Consider the following 16,486-nt stretch of genomic DNA (forward strand, 5'->3'; position numbering starts at 1 on the left):
GTTCACTGGGATGATTTCACTTAAGACCGGGGTAGAAATTAGCCGATCTGTGGACCAGTATACTTTTATATTATGCTTATAGACATGAGGCATAAGCATTATTGTTGCAAAAAGCAAATACATTTCTGCAACAGTCGTCTCTTTCCAACGGTGTAGTCTTGACTGTGGTGATATGATCGTATTTGCCATGGTGTACTCAAAATACTTATTATTTTCCCTGGCAATAGTTTCCATCAATGGCTGGTCAAAGAATAATTCAAAGAATTCCAGTTCATTGGCTGTGGTTCCAAGGGGACAAGTAGGTAGAATTCCACTTTGAGAGTCATCAAAGTGGTGGGGCTTGGGAACAAAATTAGGATTTTGCTGCCAATCCCAGATACGGTTTGCTGGTGGATACTGGACATCATAGGCTGATTGTGCGGGTGGTTGTGGTTGTGGTGGGCTGGTGGCTGACGCTCCGCTTTGTCCTTGAACTGAGGAGTCAGCAGTGTGGGTCCCAGCCTGGGCTGGTGAGTCACACATGGCGGTGCCACTACCATCACCAGTACCACCATCTGCTGATGCCTGTGGTCTATCCATGCCAAGTGTAGCCACATCATCCTCACTATCACTATCTAAACCTGGTGTAGGGCCACGGGATGTACTCCAGGATGTACTCCGGGATGTACTCCATCCCCTGGGCACAGCATAGGGTACACTACCTGAGCGCATGCGGCGGCGTACATACTGACGCTTCACTGGTGAATATGATTCCTCACTATCACTACTCGAATGATCGTCAAGAGCAATAAAATCACAATCCACGTCACTATCATCATCATTATTGAAGTCAGAGGCCTGGCCACGCGAAAATAATAGTTTTCTCTTGCATTGAGGTACAACTGACCGTGACTGAGGAGTGCCCACACCAGAGGTAGAAGGTTGAGGATTGTCAGGGTTTTCTGCACTATTATCGATATCCTGGTCATTCCTTTCAGTCACTAACTGATCAAAGCCAAAGAATTCGTCTTCATTTCCACTTCCATCAGTGTCAGAACTATCAGACAGGAAGAGGAGAGTCCCAATTTTCCGTGGAGTGAGAGCTGACTTGGGACGAGGCATGGTGAACAAGGGTAACTGAGCCGGCATTCCCACAATGCTATGCGGGCGCCTAGATTTTTTGTTTGTGGCGCACACCCACCACTCAGACCCGTTCTCTCACATGTAGGCCTATGAGAGCTTTCGCGCTAAATTTGACAGTGCTAGAATTTTGGAGTAATCTACGGTTTGGACACTCAACGTAAAGCCGCAGATCTACGGGACGGACCCTGAAAGGGTTATTCAACCCCTGATGGAAATTACTGTCAGGGAAAGTAACACATACTTTGATTACACCATGGAAAACACACTTGTTTCACCAAAATCACGACTACACCAGTGGAGAGAGATAACTGTGGCTGAGAAGTATCTGTTTCTCGCTACAATAATGTTTATGCCACATGTCTATAAGCACAATATCAAGTCATACTGGTTGACAGACTGCCTGATTTCAACCCTGGCCTTCAGTGACATTATGGCAATGAACTGATTTATCCTACTGATATGTATGTTACACTTCTCAGACAAAACCAGGTCTGACAGAAACAACAGGTTATACAAAATTATGAATGTGTTTATGTATCTGAAACAAAAGATCAGTATATATTATTATCCCTTCAGGAAGCTTGTTACTGATGAGTCTTTGATTTTGTTCTAAGGCAGATTGTGGTTCAAGCAGTATATATCAAGCAAGAGGAAACACTTTGGTATTAAGTTGTTTGTGCTTTGTGACTGCTACATTGGTCTTGTATTGGATAAAATTGCATACACTGGAAGTAAAACATTGAAAAATACCAGGAAGTTATTGGGTATCTCAGGTGATGCAGTAAGAGGCATACATTATATACTGATAACTGGTACACAAGCTTTTTACTCAATGATTTCTTGCGAGCAAACATGACACGTGTGTGGTACAATGTGTGCAAATCATAAGTATATGTCTAAGCTCAACGCAGGCACTCGTAGAGGTGAGGTGCAGGTGTTAGCTGCCAATGACATCATGGCATTTTGGTGGCATGACAAATGAGATATCACACTGTTGACATCAATTCACCTAAACAAAATGACAAGACAGTGGCAGGCAGAAAAGAGAGAGACCAATGAAGCTACTGTCAAACGTGCGACTGTGATGGACTACACACTCAATATGTGTTTAGTGGATAAATGTGACATACAAACTGGGTTTGCTGATTGCGTTCGCAAGCATTATAAGTGGCATATGAAACTCTTTTTCCATCTTGTTTTAAGAAGGACATGAAAACTCCTTAAATGTCCCAGGTTATGTCATTAATGGAGACACACCGGTGTCTGTTGCTAAGATAAGATTTCAGGTATGAAAGAGTATTACCACTATATTATTGTGGTCCATTGGCCCTAGGATTATTGTGGTCCACTGTATCAAAAACTTTCTGCAAGTCTTTGAAGAGGCCCAGAGGATATTATTTTTGTTTTTTCAAAAGCTGCATAAAGCAGTTCAAGCATTTTTATAACTGCATCATTTCCATTTTTGGGGCCTAAAACCAAACTGGCAGGGGCTGAGTATATTGTGAGACACTAGGAAGGAGTAAATTTCTTTATGAATTATTTTTTTGAAGATTTGAGATAGTATAGTAATGGAAAATTGGATACTGACCTATAGTTATTTACCTGAGTTGGCTCACCTTTTTTGTGTATCAGGGTAACCCAAGATACTAAAAGCATCACTGAGAAAGTTTCAGTTTCTAATTATTTGTTTAACAAAGTTGTAATACTGGGTGACAGCACATGGGCTACTTTTTTGTACATTATTGGCAGTAAATTAATTAGGATTCCTGTCTTATTTTTCAGCAAATTTATTATAAGTGTGACATCGGTGGGATTAGTTGAGCTAGATAAAGAATTTAGGAAATTTCCAGTAAGGTAGTCACTTGCCTGAGCAATTGAAGTTGGGATTTTGTAGCATATTGTTCCTATACTTGAGAAGAAAACATTTATTATAGTGGAAGTGTCTGCAGGCTGGATGTCAGGCTCATCATGTTTTTACTTTAGATTATATTTCTAGTTTTGGACAGTTTTCAAGAGCCCAAGATTTTGGAGAGGGTTTTCAGACTGATGCTTGAAACACACAATAGAGGTTTTTTGTGTAGGGGTTGCTGTGTATGATGAATAATGAGCTGAGAATGATGACTGTCATATGATGAATGAGCTGAGAATGATAACTGCCAAATGATAAATAATGTGCTCAGAATGATGACTTCCACACGAATAAAATGTTTGGCAATGACTGCCAAGTGATAAATGGGTAAAGAGCAATGACTGCCACATGATGATGATCTCTGGTTGTTGTTGTTGTTGTATGGAAACAACAATGATAAATGTTTGTAGTTCATTCTTACTAACTTTTGTTAGTTAAGCATACTTGTTTCTTTGTGAATAATTAAGTTGCCTTTATGTGGTGCTGAGTGTTACACAGCAACTACTATATTCATACACTGTACAGAGATGCAACATTAAAGTGCATCATGCATTTTTGTCATTATTGTACTCTAACACAACTAGTTCAGCATTACTAATCTTAACTGACTTACAAAATCTTTACAATGTTCATAAACTCTTACCGCCTGCAGTTCCTCTATGAGGGAATTAAGAATATCTGAAGCATGTTGTATGTTGGCTTGATGCTTGGCCACCTGTGCTTGTTCCAGGCAGGTCAACCATCCCAGGTGTTGGGGAAGCTTCAGTCTTGCAGCACAGAGTAGGGCAGATTCACTTCCCCAGCAACTTCCCATCTTGCTTTCCCGTGACAACACACTCTTGGTCAACTGAGGATACATACACAACATAACAACACACTCTTGGTCAACTGAGGATACATACACAACATAACAACACACTCTTGGTCAACTGAGGATACATACACAACATAACAACACACTCTTGGTCAACTGAGGATACATACACAACATAACAACACACTCTTGGTCAACTGAGGATACATACACAACATAACAACACACTCTTGGTCAACTGAGGATACATACACAACATAACAACACACTCTTGGTCAATGAAGAACACACACACAATATGTAGAATCTGACAAAACTAATAACACATTTGACACGTGTATATTTCGTGAGAGTTTGATAAAGACGAAGGAAGTATAAGTGAAGGAAAACATACCAGCACTGTGTGAAGTATCCTGGTCACTTGATCGTCCTCATGCACTGCTGCTAGAGTCTGAAGAGCACATATTCTAGCAGCTAAAATACATTCTTTGTATTTATGTTCAACATTTGTCAAAGTCCTTGTTGAGGTCCACAGGTCCTTTAAATTCTGGACATTTGTGCTAAACTGAAAAAGAAAATTAATATTAATACATTACAATAAAGCTTTTACGTGATTTACAGAGCACTATCAGAGTCATTTAGTAATCAATTCTTTACTTTCGGCAAAAGAACTATCTGACTATAATCTGTTATATTATTTTTATTAACACACTGGCCGTTTCCTACCAAGGCAGAGTGGCACAAAAAAGAAGAAACTCTTTCAACACCTTTCACTCCATCACTGTCTTACTAGAGGCATGCTTACACTATAAAGTGGTACCTTGACTAACGAGTGCCCCAGCGTACGAGTTTTCAGAGTTATGAGCCGGCGCTAGGTCAATATTTTGCTTTGAGTTGCAAGCCAAAATCTGAGTTACGAGCGAGCTTCAGATACACTGCAATTAGATGGTGGTGTATCTGAAGTCAAATGCAACTTTGTACCCAGAGGAATGTCAGGTACTTCATCGCATCCCAAATGCTTTTTAAAGACATAACTGGAAGGATAATACTCCCACACTAATCCCAGATTGTAGTGAGGCACCTCGTCCCTTGTTTGGTTCTCGTATAAATAAGGGGAAGAGGTAACCTCCATTTCAACACTCAAGAGTTTTTCCAGAAACATTAAAAAGCCTTTTGAGGGATCGTACCATAGATCAACGGCTTTACGTTGAGGGTCCAAGCTGTAGATCTATATCATGAGCTCAGCTCACTCTGATAAGCTGTGAGTAGTAAATTTTGGCCTGGATATGAGGGAATACATCTATGTGGTATGTGTGCACCACATAAAAGAAATCCTGCAACACAGTGCATAATGAGAAAAAACAGACCGTAATTTTCGATTAAAACAGTGACTTTGCAGTGTCTTTTCGTATGTTTTTTATAGTTGTATTTGCAATTTCTTGCTCTCATTTGATAGAATAGAAGACATATTACAGAAATAGAGATGATTTTGATTGGCTTTTGTATGGAAATGGCTTGAAACTGAGCTCAAAGTACTGGAAATGTTAAATTTTTGCCAATGCTCAAGAGTAAACAAACGACCTCACACGTCTAATACACACCAGCTGGTGGGTCTAATATACGTTCACAAATGTGGTGATATTATTTATACAATTATTACAATATTGCATAACAGTAAATCTTCTATTTTTTGGTTTGAATAAAAATTCATTATGTGAATAAAAAAAATAAAAATGGAATTCATTTGTAAAGCCTGAAAACATAACTAATGAACAGAGGAAATGTTAGTTTAGTGCCAGGAAAGCCTACATTGTTTATTCTGGACCCTATTTTAAAATTGGAATATTTTGAACTTTGCATTAAATTGGCCAAATTGCCAAATTCCGATCACTTTATTTTGTAGTTGAAACAGTTGACTTGGCAATTTCTTGTGCTCAGTCGATAGAATAGAAGTAATACTACTGAAATAGCTAAGAATTTGGTCGACTGGAATAATGTAATTGGCCTAAAATGGGAATCAAATTCAGCAAAAATCGCTGAAGCTTAAATATGGTTGACACATCAAAATTCGCGACAGCATAATTTCATCAGTTTTCCAATAAATTTTGTACTTTTTGTTTTATTACCTTCAGAAAAAGATTCTCTATCATTTCATAAGAAAAAATAACAAAATTATTTTTTGAAAATTCTTGGACACTGGTGCACACTTTGAAATTTGGTCTCTGGACCCTGAAAGGGTTAAGGTGAGTGGAGTAGTGATAGTGGTAGGTGGAGTAGTGATAGTGGTAGGTGGAGTAGTGATAGTGGTAGGTGAAGTAGTGATAGTGGTGGGTGGAGTAGTGATGCTGGTAGGTGGAGTAGTGATAGTGGTGGGTGGAGTAGTGATGGTGGTGGGTGTAGTAGTGATAGTGGTGGGTGTAGTAGTGATGGTGGTGGGTGGAGAATTGATAGTGGTAGGAGAAGTAGTGATGCTGGTGGGTGTAATAGTGATAGTGGGTGCATTAGTGATGGTGGTGGGTGGAGAAGTGAAAGTGGTAGGTGGAGTAGTGATGCTGGTGGGTGGAGTACTTATAGTGGTAGGTGGAGTAGTGATGGTGGTGGGTGGAGTAGTGATAGTGGTAGGTGGAGTAGTGATGCTGGTGGGTAGAGTAGTGATAGTGGTAGGTGGAGTAGTGATGCTGGTGAGTGGAGTAGTGATGCTGGTGAGTGGAGTAGTGATGGTGGTGGGTGGAGTAGTGATAGTTGTGGGTATAGTAGTGATGGTGGAGGGTGGAGTAGTGATAGTGGTGGGTGTAGTAGTGATGGTGGTGGGTGTAGTAGTGATGGTGGTGGGTGGAGTAGTGATAGTGGTGGGTGGAGCAGTGACAGTGGTAGGTGGAGTAGTGATAGTGGTGGGTGGAGTAGTGATGGTGGTGGGTGGAGTAGTGATAGTGGTGGGTGGAGTAATGATAGTGGTGGGTGGAGTAGTGATAGTGGTGGGTGTAGTAGTAATAGTGGTGGGTGGAGTAGTGACAGTGGTGGGTGGAGTAGTGATAGTGGGTAGAGTAGTGATAGTGGAGGGTTTAGTAGTGATGGTGGTGGGTGGAGTAGTGATGGTGGTGGGTGGAGTAGTGACAGTGGTGGGTGGAGTAGTGATGGTGGTGGGTAGAGTAGTGATAGTGGTGGGTGTAGTAATGATAGTGGTGGGTGGAGTAGTGATGGTGGTGGGTAGAGTAGTGATAGTGGTGGGTGTAGTAATGATAGTGGTGGGTGGAGTAGTGACAGTGGTGGGTGGAGTAGTGATAGTGGGTAGAGTAGTGATAGTGGAGGGTTTAGTAGTGATGGTGGTGGGTGAAGCAGTGATAGTGGTGGGTGGAGTAGTGATGCTGGTGGGTGGAGTAGTGATGGTGGTGGGTAGAGTAGTGATAGTGGTGGGTGTAGTAATGATAGTGGTGGGTGGAGTAGTGATGGTGGTGGGTGTAGTAATGATAGTGGTGGGTGGGGTAGTGATGGTGGTGGGTGGAGTAGTGATAATGGTGGGTGAAGTAGTGATGCTGGTGGGTGGAGTAGTGATGCTGGTGGGTGGAGTAGTGATAGTGGTGAGTGTAGTAGTGATGGTGGTGGGTGGAGTAGTGATAGTGGAGGGTGTAGTAGGGATGCTGGTAGGTGGAGTAGTGATAGTGGTGGGTGTAGTAGTGATAGTGGTGAGTGTAGTAGTGATGGTGGTGGGTGGAGTAGTGATAGTGGTGAGTGTAGTAGTGATGGTGGTGGGTGGAGTAGTGATGCTGGTGGGTGGAGTAGTGATAGTGGTGAGTGTAGTAGTGATGGTGGTGGGTGGAGTAGTGATAGTGGTGGGTGTAGTAGTGATGCTGGTAGGTGGAGTAGTGATAGTGGTGCGTGGAGTAGTGATGCTGGTAGGTGGAGTAGTGATAGTGCTGGGTGTAGTAGTGATGGTGGTAGGTGGAGTAGTGATAGTGGTGGGTGGAGTAGTGATGCTGGTAGGTGGAGTAGTGATAGTGGTGGGTGGAGTAGTGACAGTGGTAGGTGGAGTAGTGATAGTGGTGGGTGGAGTAGTGATGGTGGTGGGTGGAGTAGTGATAGTGGTGGGTGGAGTAGTGATAGTGGTGGGTGGAGTAGTGATAGTGGTGGGCATAGTAGTAATAGTGGTGGGAGGAGTAGTGATGGTGGTGGGTGGAGTAGTGATGGTGGTGGGTGGAGTAGTGATGGTGGTGGGTGGAGTAGTGATGGTGGTGGGTGGAGTAGTGACAGTGGTGGGTGAAGTAGTGATAGTGTTGGGTGGAGTAGTGATGCTGGTGGGTGGAGTAGTGATGGTGGAGGGTGGAGTAGTGATAGTGGTGGGTGTAGTAATGATAGTGGTGGGTGGGGTAGTGATGGTGGTGGGTGGAGTAGTGATAATGGTGGGTGGAGTAGTGATGCTGGTGGGTGGAGTAGTGATGCTGGTGGGTGGAGTAGTGATAGTGGTGAGTGTAGTAGTGATGGTGGTGGGTGGAGTAGTGATAGTGGTGGGTGTAGTAGTGATGCTGGAAGGTGGAGTAGTGATAGTGGTGGGTGGAGTAGTGATGCTGGTAGGTGGAGTAGTGATAGTGGTGGGTGTAGTAGTGATGGTGGTAGGTGGAGTAGTGATGGTGGTGGGTGGAGTAGTGACAGTGGTGGGTGAAGTAGTGATGCTGTTAGGAGTAGTGATAGTGGTGGGTGTAGTAGTGATGGTGGTGGGTGGAGTAGTGATGGTGGTGGGTGGAGTAGTGATGGTGGTGGGTGGAGTAGTGATGGTGGTGGGTGGAGTAGTGACAGTGGCGAGTGAAGTAGTGATAGTGTTGGGTGGAGTAGTGATGCTGGTGGGTGGAGTAGTGATGGTGGAGGGTGGAGTAGTGATAGTGGTGGGTGTAGTAATGATAGTGGTGGGTGGGGTAGTGATGGTGGTGGGTGGAGTAGTGATAATGGTGGGTGGAGTAGTGATGCTGGTGGGTGGAGTAGTGATGCTGGTGGGTGGAGTAGTGATAGTGGTGAGTGTAGTAGTGATGGTGGTGGGTGGAGTAGTGATAGTGGTGGGTGTAGTAGTGATGCTGGAAGGTGGAGTAGTGATAGTGGTGGGTGGAGTAGTGATGCTGGTAGGTGGAGTAGTGATATTGGTGGGTGTAGTAGTGATGGTGGTAGGTGGAGTAGTGATAGTGGTGGGTGTAGTAGTGATGGTGGTGGGTGGAGTAGTGATGCTGTTAGGAGTAGTGATAGTGGTGGGTGGAGTAGTGATAGTGGAGGGTGTAGTAGTGATGGTGGTGGGTGGAGTAGTGATAGTGGTGGGTGGAGTAGTGATAGTGGAGGGTGTAGTAGTGATGCTGGTGGGTGGAGTAGTGATAGTGGTGGGTGGAGTAGTGACAGTGGTAGGTGGAGTAGTGATAGTGGTGGGTGGAGTAGTGATGGTGGTGAGTGGAGTAGTGATAGTGGTGGGTGGAGTAGTGATAGAGGTGGGTGGAGTAGTGATAGAGGTGGGTGTAGTAGTAATAGTGGTGGGTGGAGTAGTGATGGTGGTGGGTGGAGTAGTGACAGTGGTGGGTGAAGTAGTGATAGTGGGTGGAGTAGTGATAGTGGTGGGTGTAGTAGTGATGGTGGTGGGTGGAGTAGTGATGGTGGTGGGTGGAGTAGTGATGGTGGTGGGTGGAGTAGTGACAGTGGTGGGTGAAGTAGTGATAGTGTTGGGTGGAGTAGTGATGCTGGTGGGTGAAGTAGTGATGGTGGTGGGTGGAGTAGTGATAGTGGTGGGTGTAGTAATGATAGTGGTGGGTGGGGTAGTGATGGTGGTGGGTGGAGTAGTGATAATGGTGGGAGGAGTAGTGATGCTGGTGGGTGGAGTAGTAATGCTGGTGGGTGGAGTAGTGATAGTGGTGAGTGTAGTAGTGATGGTGGTGGGTGGAGTAGTGATAGTGGTGGGTGAAGTAGTGATGCTGGTAGGTGGAGTAGTGATAGTGGTGGGTGTAGTAGTGATGGTGGTAGGTGGAGTAGTGATGGTGGTGGGTGGAGTAGTGATGGTGGTGGGTGGAGTAGTGACAGTATGGGTGTAGTAGTGACAGTGGTAGGTGGAGTAGTGATAGTGGTGGGTGGAGTAGTGATGGTGGTGAGTGGAGTAGTGATAGTGGTGGGTGGAGTAGTGATAGTGGTGGGTGGAGTAGTGGTAGTGGTGGGTGTAGTAGTAATAGTGGTGGGTGGAGTAGTGACAGTGGTGGGTGGAGTAGTGATAGTGGGTGGAGTAGTGATAGTGGTGGGTGTAGTAGTGATGGTGGTGGGTGGAGTAGTGATGGTGGTGGGTGGAGTAGTGATGGTGGTGGGTGGAGTAGTGATATTGGTGGGTGGAGTAGTGATAGTGGTGGGTGGAGTAGTGATGCTGGTGGGTGGATTAGTGATGCTGGTGGGTGGAGTAGTGATAGTGGTGGGTGTAGTAGTGATGCTGGTAGGTGTAGTGATAGAGGTGGGTGGAGTAGTGATGTTGGTAGGTGGAGTAGTGATAGTGGTGGGTGTAGTAGTGATGGTGGTAGGTGGAGTAGTGATGGTGGTGGGTGGAGTAGTGATGGTGGTGGGTGGAGTAGTGACAGTGGTGGGTGTAGTAGTGACAGTGGTATGTGGAGTAGTGATAGTGGTGGGTGGAGTAGTGATGGTGGTGAGTGGAGTAGTGATAGTGGTGGGTGGAGTAGTGATAGTGGTGGGTGGAGTAGTAATAGTGGTGGGTGGAGTAGTGACAGTGGTGGGTGGAGTAGTGATAGTGGGTGGAGTAGTGATAGTGGTGGGTGTATTAGTGACAGTGGTGGGTGAAGTAGTGATAGTGGTGGGTGGAGTAGTGATGGTGGTGGGTGGAGTAGTGATGGTGGTGGGTGGAGTAGTGATAGTGGTGGGTGTAGTAATGATAGTGGTGGGTGGGGTAGTGATGGTTGTGGATGGAGTAGTGATAATGGTGGGTGGAGTAGTGATGCTGGTGGGTGGAGTAGTGACAGTGGTGGGTGGAGTAGTGATAGTGGGTGGAGTAGTGATAGTGGTGGGTGTATTAGTGACAGTGGTGGGTGAAGTAGTGATAGTGGTGGGTGGAGTAGTGATGGTGGTGGGTGGAGTAGTGATGGTGGTGGGTGGAGTAGTGATAGTGGTGGGTGTAGTAATGATAGTGGTGGGTGGGGTAGTGATGGTGGTGGGTGGAGTAGTGATAATGGTGGGTGGAGTAGTGATGCTGGTGGGTGGAGTAGTGATGCTGGTGGGTGGAGTAGTGATAGTGGTGGGTGTAGTAGTGATGCTGGTAGGTGTAGTGATAGAGGTGGGTGGAGTAGTGATGTTGGTAGGTGGAGTAGTGATAGTGGTGGGAGTAGTAGTGATGCTGGTAGGAGTAGTGATAGTGGTGGGTGGAGTAGTGATAGTGGAGGGTGTAGTAGTGATGGTGGTGGGTGGAGTAGTGATAGTGGTGGGTGGAGTAGTGATAGTGGAGGGTGTAGTAGTGATAGTGGGTGGAGTAGTGACAGTGGTGGGTGGAGTAGTGACAGTGGTGGGTGGAGTAGTGATAGTGGGTGGAGTAGTGACAGTGGTAGGTGGAGTAGTGATAGTGGTGGGTGTAGTAATGATAGTGGTGGGTGGGGTAGTGATGGTGGTGGGTGGAGTAGTGATAATGGTGGGTGGAGTAGTGATGCTGGTGGGTGTAGTAGTAATGCTGGTGGGTGGAGTAGTGATAGTGGTGAGTGTAGTAGTGATGGTGGTGGGTGGAGTAGTGATAGTGGTGGGTGTAGTAGTGATGCTGGTAGGTGGAGTAGTGATGGTGGTGGGTGGAGTAGTGATGTTGGTAGGTGGAGTAGTGATAGTGGTGGGTGTAGTAGTGATGGTGGTAGGTGGAGTAGTGATGGTGGTGGGTGGAGTAGTGATGGTGGTGGGTGGAGTAGTGACAGTGGTGGGTGTAGTAGTGACAGTGGTATATGGAGTAGTGATAGTGGTGGGTGGAGTAGTGATGGTGGTGAGTGGAGTAGTGATAGTGGTGGGTGGAGTAGTGATAGTGGTGGGTGGAGTAGTAATAGTGGTGGGTGGAGTAGTGACAGTGGTGGGTGGAGTAGTGATAGTGGGTGGAGTAGTGATAGTGGTGGGTGTAGTAGTGACAGTGGTGGGTGAAGTAGTGATAGTGGTGGGTGGAGTAGTGATGGTGGTGGGTGGAGTAGTGATGGTGGTGGGTGGAGTAGTGATGGTGGTGGGTGGAGTAGTGATAGTGGTGGGTGTAGTAATGATAGTGGTGGGTGGGGTAGTGATGGTGGTGGGTGGAGTAGTGATAATGGTGGGTGGAGTAGTGATGCTGGTGGGTGGAGTAGTGATGCTGGTGGGTGGAGTAGTGATAGTGGTGAGTGTAGTAGTGATGGTGGTGGGTGGAGTAGTGATAGTGGTGGGTGTAGTAGTGATGCTGGTAGGTGGAGTAGTGATAGTGGTGGGTGGAGTAGTGATGCTGGTAGGTGGAGTAGTGATAGTGGTGGGTGTAGTAGTGATGCTGGTAGGAGTAGTGATAGTGGTGGGTGGAGTAGTGATAGTGGAGGGTGTAGTAGTGATGGTGGTGGGTGGAGTAGTGATAGTGGTGGGTGGAGTAGTGATAGTGGAGGGTGTAGTAGTGATAGTGGGTGGAGTAGTGACAGTGGTGGTTGGAGTAGTGACAGTGGTGGGTGGAGTAGTGATAGTGGTGGGTGGAGTAGTGACAGTGGTAGGTGGAGTAGTGATAGTGGTGGGTGTAGTAATGATAGTGGTGGGTGGGGTAGTGATGGTGGTGGGTGGAGTAGTGATAATGGTGGGTGGAGTAGTGATGCTGGTGGGTGGAGTAGTAATGCTGGTGGGTGGAGTAGTGATAGTGGTGGGTGTAGTAGTGATGGTGGTAGGTGGAGTAGTGATGGTGGTGGGTGGAGTAGTGACAGTGGTGGGTGTAGTAGTGACAGTGGTGGGTGGAGTAGTAATAGTGGTGGGTGGAGTAGTGACAGTGGTGGGTAGAGTAGTAATAGTGGGTGGAGTAGTGATAGTGGTGGGTGTAGTAGTGATAGTGGTGGGTGGAGTAGTGATGGTGGTGAGTGGAGTAGTGATAGTGGTGGGTGGAGTAGTGATGGTGGTAGGTGGAGTAGTGATGGTGGTGGGTGGAGTAGTGACAGTGGTGGGTGGAGTAGTGATAGTGGGTGGAGTAGTGATAGTGGTGGGTGTAGTAGTGATAGTGGTGGGTGGAGTAGTGATGGTGGTGAGTGGAGTAGTGATAGTGGTGGGTGGAGTAGTGATAGTGGTGGGTGGAGTAGTAATAGTGGTGGGTGGAGTAGTGACAGTGGTGGGTGGAGTAGTGATAGTGGGTGGAGTAGTGATAGTGGTGGGTGTAGTAGTGACAGTGGTGGGTGAAGTAGTGATAGTGGTGGGTGGAGTAGTGATGGTGGTGGGTGGAGTAGTGATGGTGGTGGGTGGAGTAGTGATAGTGGTGGGTGTAGTAATGATAGTGGTGGGTGGGGTAGTGATGGTGGTGGGTGGAGTAGTGATAATGGTGGGTGGAGTAGTGATGCTGGTGGGTGGAGTAGTGATGCTGGTGGGTGGAGTAGTGATAGTGGTGAGTGTAGTAGTGATGGTGGTGGGTGGAGTAGTGATAGTGGTGGGTGTAGTAGTGATGCTGGTAGGTGGAGTAGTGGCCGGTGGCCTGGTGGCTAAAGCTCCCGCTTCACACACGGAGGGCCCGGGTTCGATTCCCGGCGGGTGGAAACATTTCGACACGTTTCCTTACACCTGTTGTCCTGTTCACCTAGCAGCAAATAGGTACCTGGGTGTTAGTGGACTGGTGTGGGTCACATCCTGGGGGACAAGATTAAGGACCCCAATGGAAATAAGTTAGACAGTCCTCGATGACGCACTGACTTTCTTGGGTTATCCTGGGTGGCTAATCCTCCGGGGTTAAAAATCCGAACGAAATCTTATCTTATCTTATAGTGGTGGGTGGAGTAGTGATGCTGGTAGGTGGAGTAGTGATAGTGGTGGGTGTAGTAGTGATGCTGGTAGGAGTAGTGATAGTGGTGGGTGGAGTAGTGATAGTGGAGGGTGTAGTAGTGATGGTGGTGGGTGGAGTAGTGATAGTGGTGGGTGGAGTAGTGATAGTGGAGGGTGTAGTAGTGATGCTGCTGGGTGGAGTAGTGACAGTGGTGGGTGGAGTAGTGAGTGGTGGGTGGAGTAGTGATAGTGGTGGGTGGAGTAGTGACAGTGGTAGGTGGAGTAGTGATGCTGGTAGGTGGAGTAGTGATAGTGGTGGGTGTAGTAGTGATGCTGGTAGGAGTAGTGATAGTGGTGGGTGGAGTAGTGATAGTGGAGGGTGTAGTAGTGATGGTGGTGGGTGGAGTAGTGATAGTGGTGGGTGGAGTAGTGATAGTGGAGGGTGTAGTAGTGATGCTGCTGGGTGGAGTAGTGACAGTGGTGGGTGGAGTTGTGACAGTGGTGGGTGGAGTAGTGATAGTGGTGGGTGGAGTAGTGACAGTGGTAGGTGGAGTAGTGATAGTGGTGGGTGGAGTAGTGACAGTGGTGGGTGGAGTAGTGATGGTGGTGGGTGGAGTAGTGATGGTGGTGGCTGGAGTAGTGATAGTGGTGGGTGTAGTAGTGATGCTGGTTGGTGGAGTAGTGATGCTGGTATTTGGAGTAGTGATAGTGGTGGGTGTAGTAGTGATGCTGGTAGGAGTAGTGATAGTGGTGGGTGGAGTAGTGATAGTGGAGGGTGTAGTAGTGATGGTGGTGGGTGGAGTAGTGATAGTGGTGGGTGGAGTAGTGATAGTGGAGGGTGTAGTAGTGATGCTGCTGGGTGGAGTAGTGATAGTGGTGGGTGGAGTAGTGACAGTGGTAGGTGGAGTAGTGATAGTGGTGGGTGGAGGTGACAGTGGTGGGTGGAGTAATGATGGTGGTGGGTGGAATAGTGATAGTGGTGGGTGGAGTAGTGATAGTGGTGGGTGGAGTAGTGATAGTGGTGGGTGGAGTAGTGATAGTGGTGGGTGTAGCAGTAATAGTGGTAGGTGGAGTAGTGACAGTGGTGGGTGGAGTAGTGATAGTGGGTGGAGTAGTGATAGTGGTGGGTGTAGTAGTGATGGTGGTGGGTGGAGTAGTGATGGTGGTGGGTGGAGTAGTGATCTTAGTCACACCAGCACCCTGATGCTGTGATCTTAGTCACACCAGCACCCTGATGCTGTGATCTTAAGTCACACTAGCACCCTGATGCTGTGATCTTAGTCACACCAGCACCCTGATGCTGTGATCTTAGTCACACCAGCACTCTGCTCACTGTTTACTAGCAACTTTTAGAATAAGACTGGCCCTTGTGTTGTATTCAATAAAGATGGATTTAGATCCTAAACTTAGATAAAAATCATGTGCCACCTCTGATGTGATAACGTTGCTCATTAAAAAGTGTTTCAGGTTTCAAGTTAGGACTAAGTCACAGTCTCAAAATGTAATGAAGAATGTAGAGATCAACATGTTAAGACATTAAGATACCAATCCTGGCAAGTAATCTCAATAATTATTCAAACCTTCTGAGCACAAGTGATGTCTGAGAGAGATGCTGCTGCAGCTTCCACTTCAGACAAGATCTGCAGCTGACTCAATATTGGATATATAGAGCTACTACTTTCTGCTCGACTCTGCAAAAAAACACAAAACAAAAATGTATAAAAGTAGGACTTCAGAGAGGGAAGTGTGATGTTACTATGGCTGTTAAACATATTTATGGATGATGTAAAAGAAATAAATATTACAGTGTTGGAGAGGGGCATGAGACAAAGATTTTGGATCTGATTCCAACTGAGAATTTTTCCAGGTGCTCTTTGCTGATGACAGTTCTTTGGAGGAGTCTTACAAAGGTTCGTGGATGAATGTGGGAGGTTATATAAAGAAAGAAAATTGAAAGTGAAAGCAGAAAAGAGCAAGGTAAAGAGTAATAAAAAAGTCTAAGCAATGACAGAGTGAATATCAGAGTGGGGGAAGAATGAATGGAGTAAACAGATGTATTTAAATATTTGAGAGTGGACATATCAACATACAGTGGACCCCCGCATACCGTACGCATTGCATACCGTACAATCCGCATACCGGATGCTTTGATCGCTAAAATTTTGCCACGCATACCGCCCAAAAACCCGCTCACCGCCATTCGTCCGAGACGCGTCCAATGTGCGGCCTGAGCCAGCCTCATATGTTCCGCCGGTGGCATTGTTTACCAGCCAGCCTCCGCAGTAACATCCAAGCATACAATAGGAATATTTCGTATTATTACAGTGTTTTCGGTGCTTTATCTGGAAAATAAGTGACCATGGGCCCCAAGAAAGCTTCTAGTTCCAACCCTACAGCAATAAGGGTGAGAATTCAAATAGAGATGAAGAAAGAGATCATTGATAAGTATGAAAGTGGAGTGCGTGTCGCCGACCTGGTCAGGTTGTACAAGAAACCCAAATCAACCATCTCTACTATTGTGGGCAACAGAAAGGCAATCAAGGAAGCTGTTCTTGCCAAAGGTTTAACTGTGTTTTCGAAACAGAGATCGCAAGTGATGGAAGATGTTGAGAGACTCTTATTGGTGTGGATAAATGAAAAACAGCTAGCAGGAGATAGCGTCTCTCAAGCGATCATAAGCGAAAAGGCTAGGAAGT

At 46.2% G+C, this 16,486-nt stretch overlaps 1 protein-coding gene across 4 annotated transcripts in view; it reads right to left on the reverse strand.

The window, feature by feature from the left end:
• The window catches only part of tefu (Serine/threonine-protein kinase tefu), an 844,515-nt gene that overhangs the window by 210,588 nt on the left and 617,441 nt on the right, over window positions 1-16,486 (reverse strand). For 3 of the 4 annotated variants that reach the window (XM_070083426.1, XM_070083425.1, XM_070083428.1), the window contains exons 43-45: window positions 15,371-15,481; window positions 4,240-4,410; window positions 3,675-3,878 (exon numbers count right to left, since the gene is read on the reverse strand). In XM_070083426.1, coding sequence (XP_069939527.1) covers window positions 3,675-3,878; window positions 4,240-4,410; window positions 15,371-15,481 — 486 coding nt within the window. The remainder of the gene's footprint in view (window positions 1-3,674; window positions 3,879-4,239; window positions 4,411-15,370; window positions 15,482-16,486) is intronic. The other variant, XM_070083427.1, reaches the window with a different exon arrangement.

The sequence above is a fragment of the Cherax quadricarinatus genome, chromosome 9 (assembly GCF_038502225.1).
Source record: "Cherax quadricarinatus isolate ZL_2023a chromosome 9, ASM3850222v1, whole genome shotgun sequence".
Taxonomy (NCBI): Eukaryota; Metazoa; Arthropoda; class Malacostraca; order Decapoda; family Parastacidae; genus Cherax; species Cherax quadricarinatus.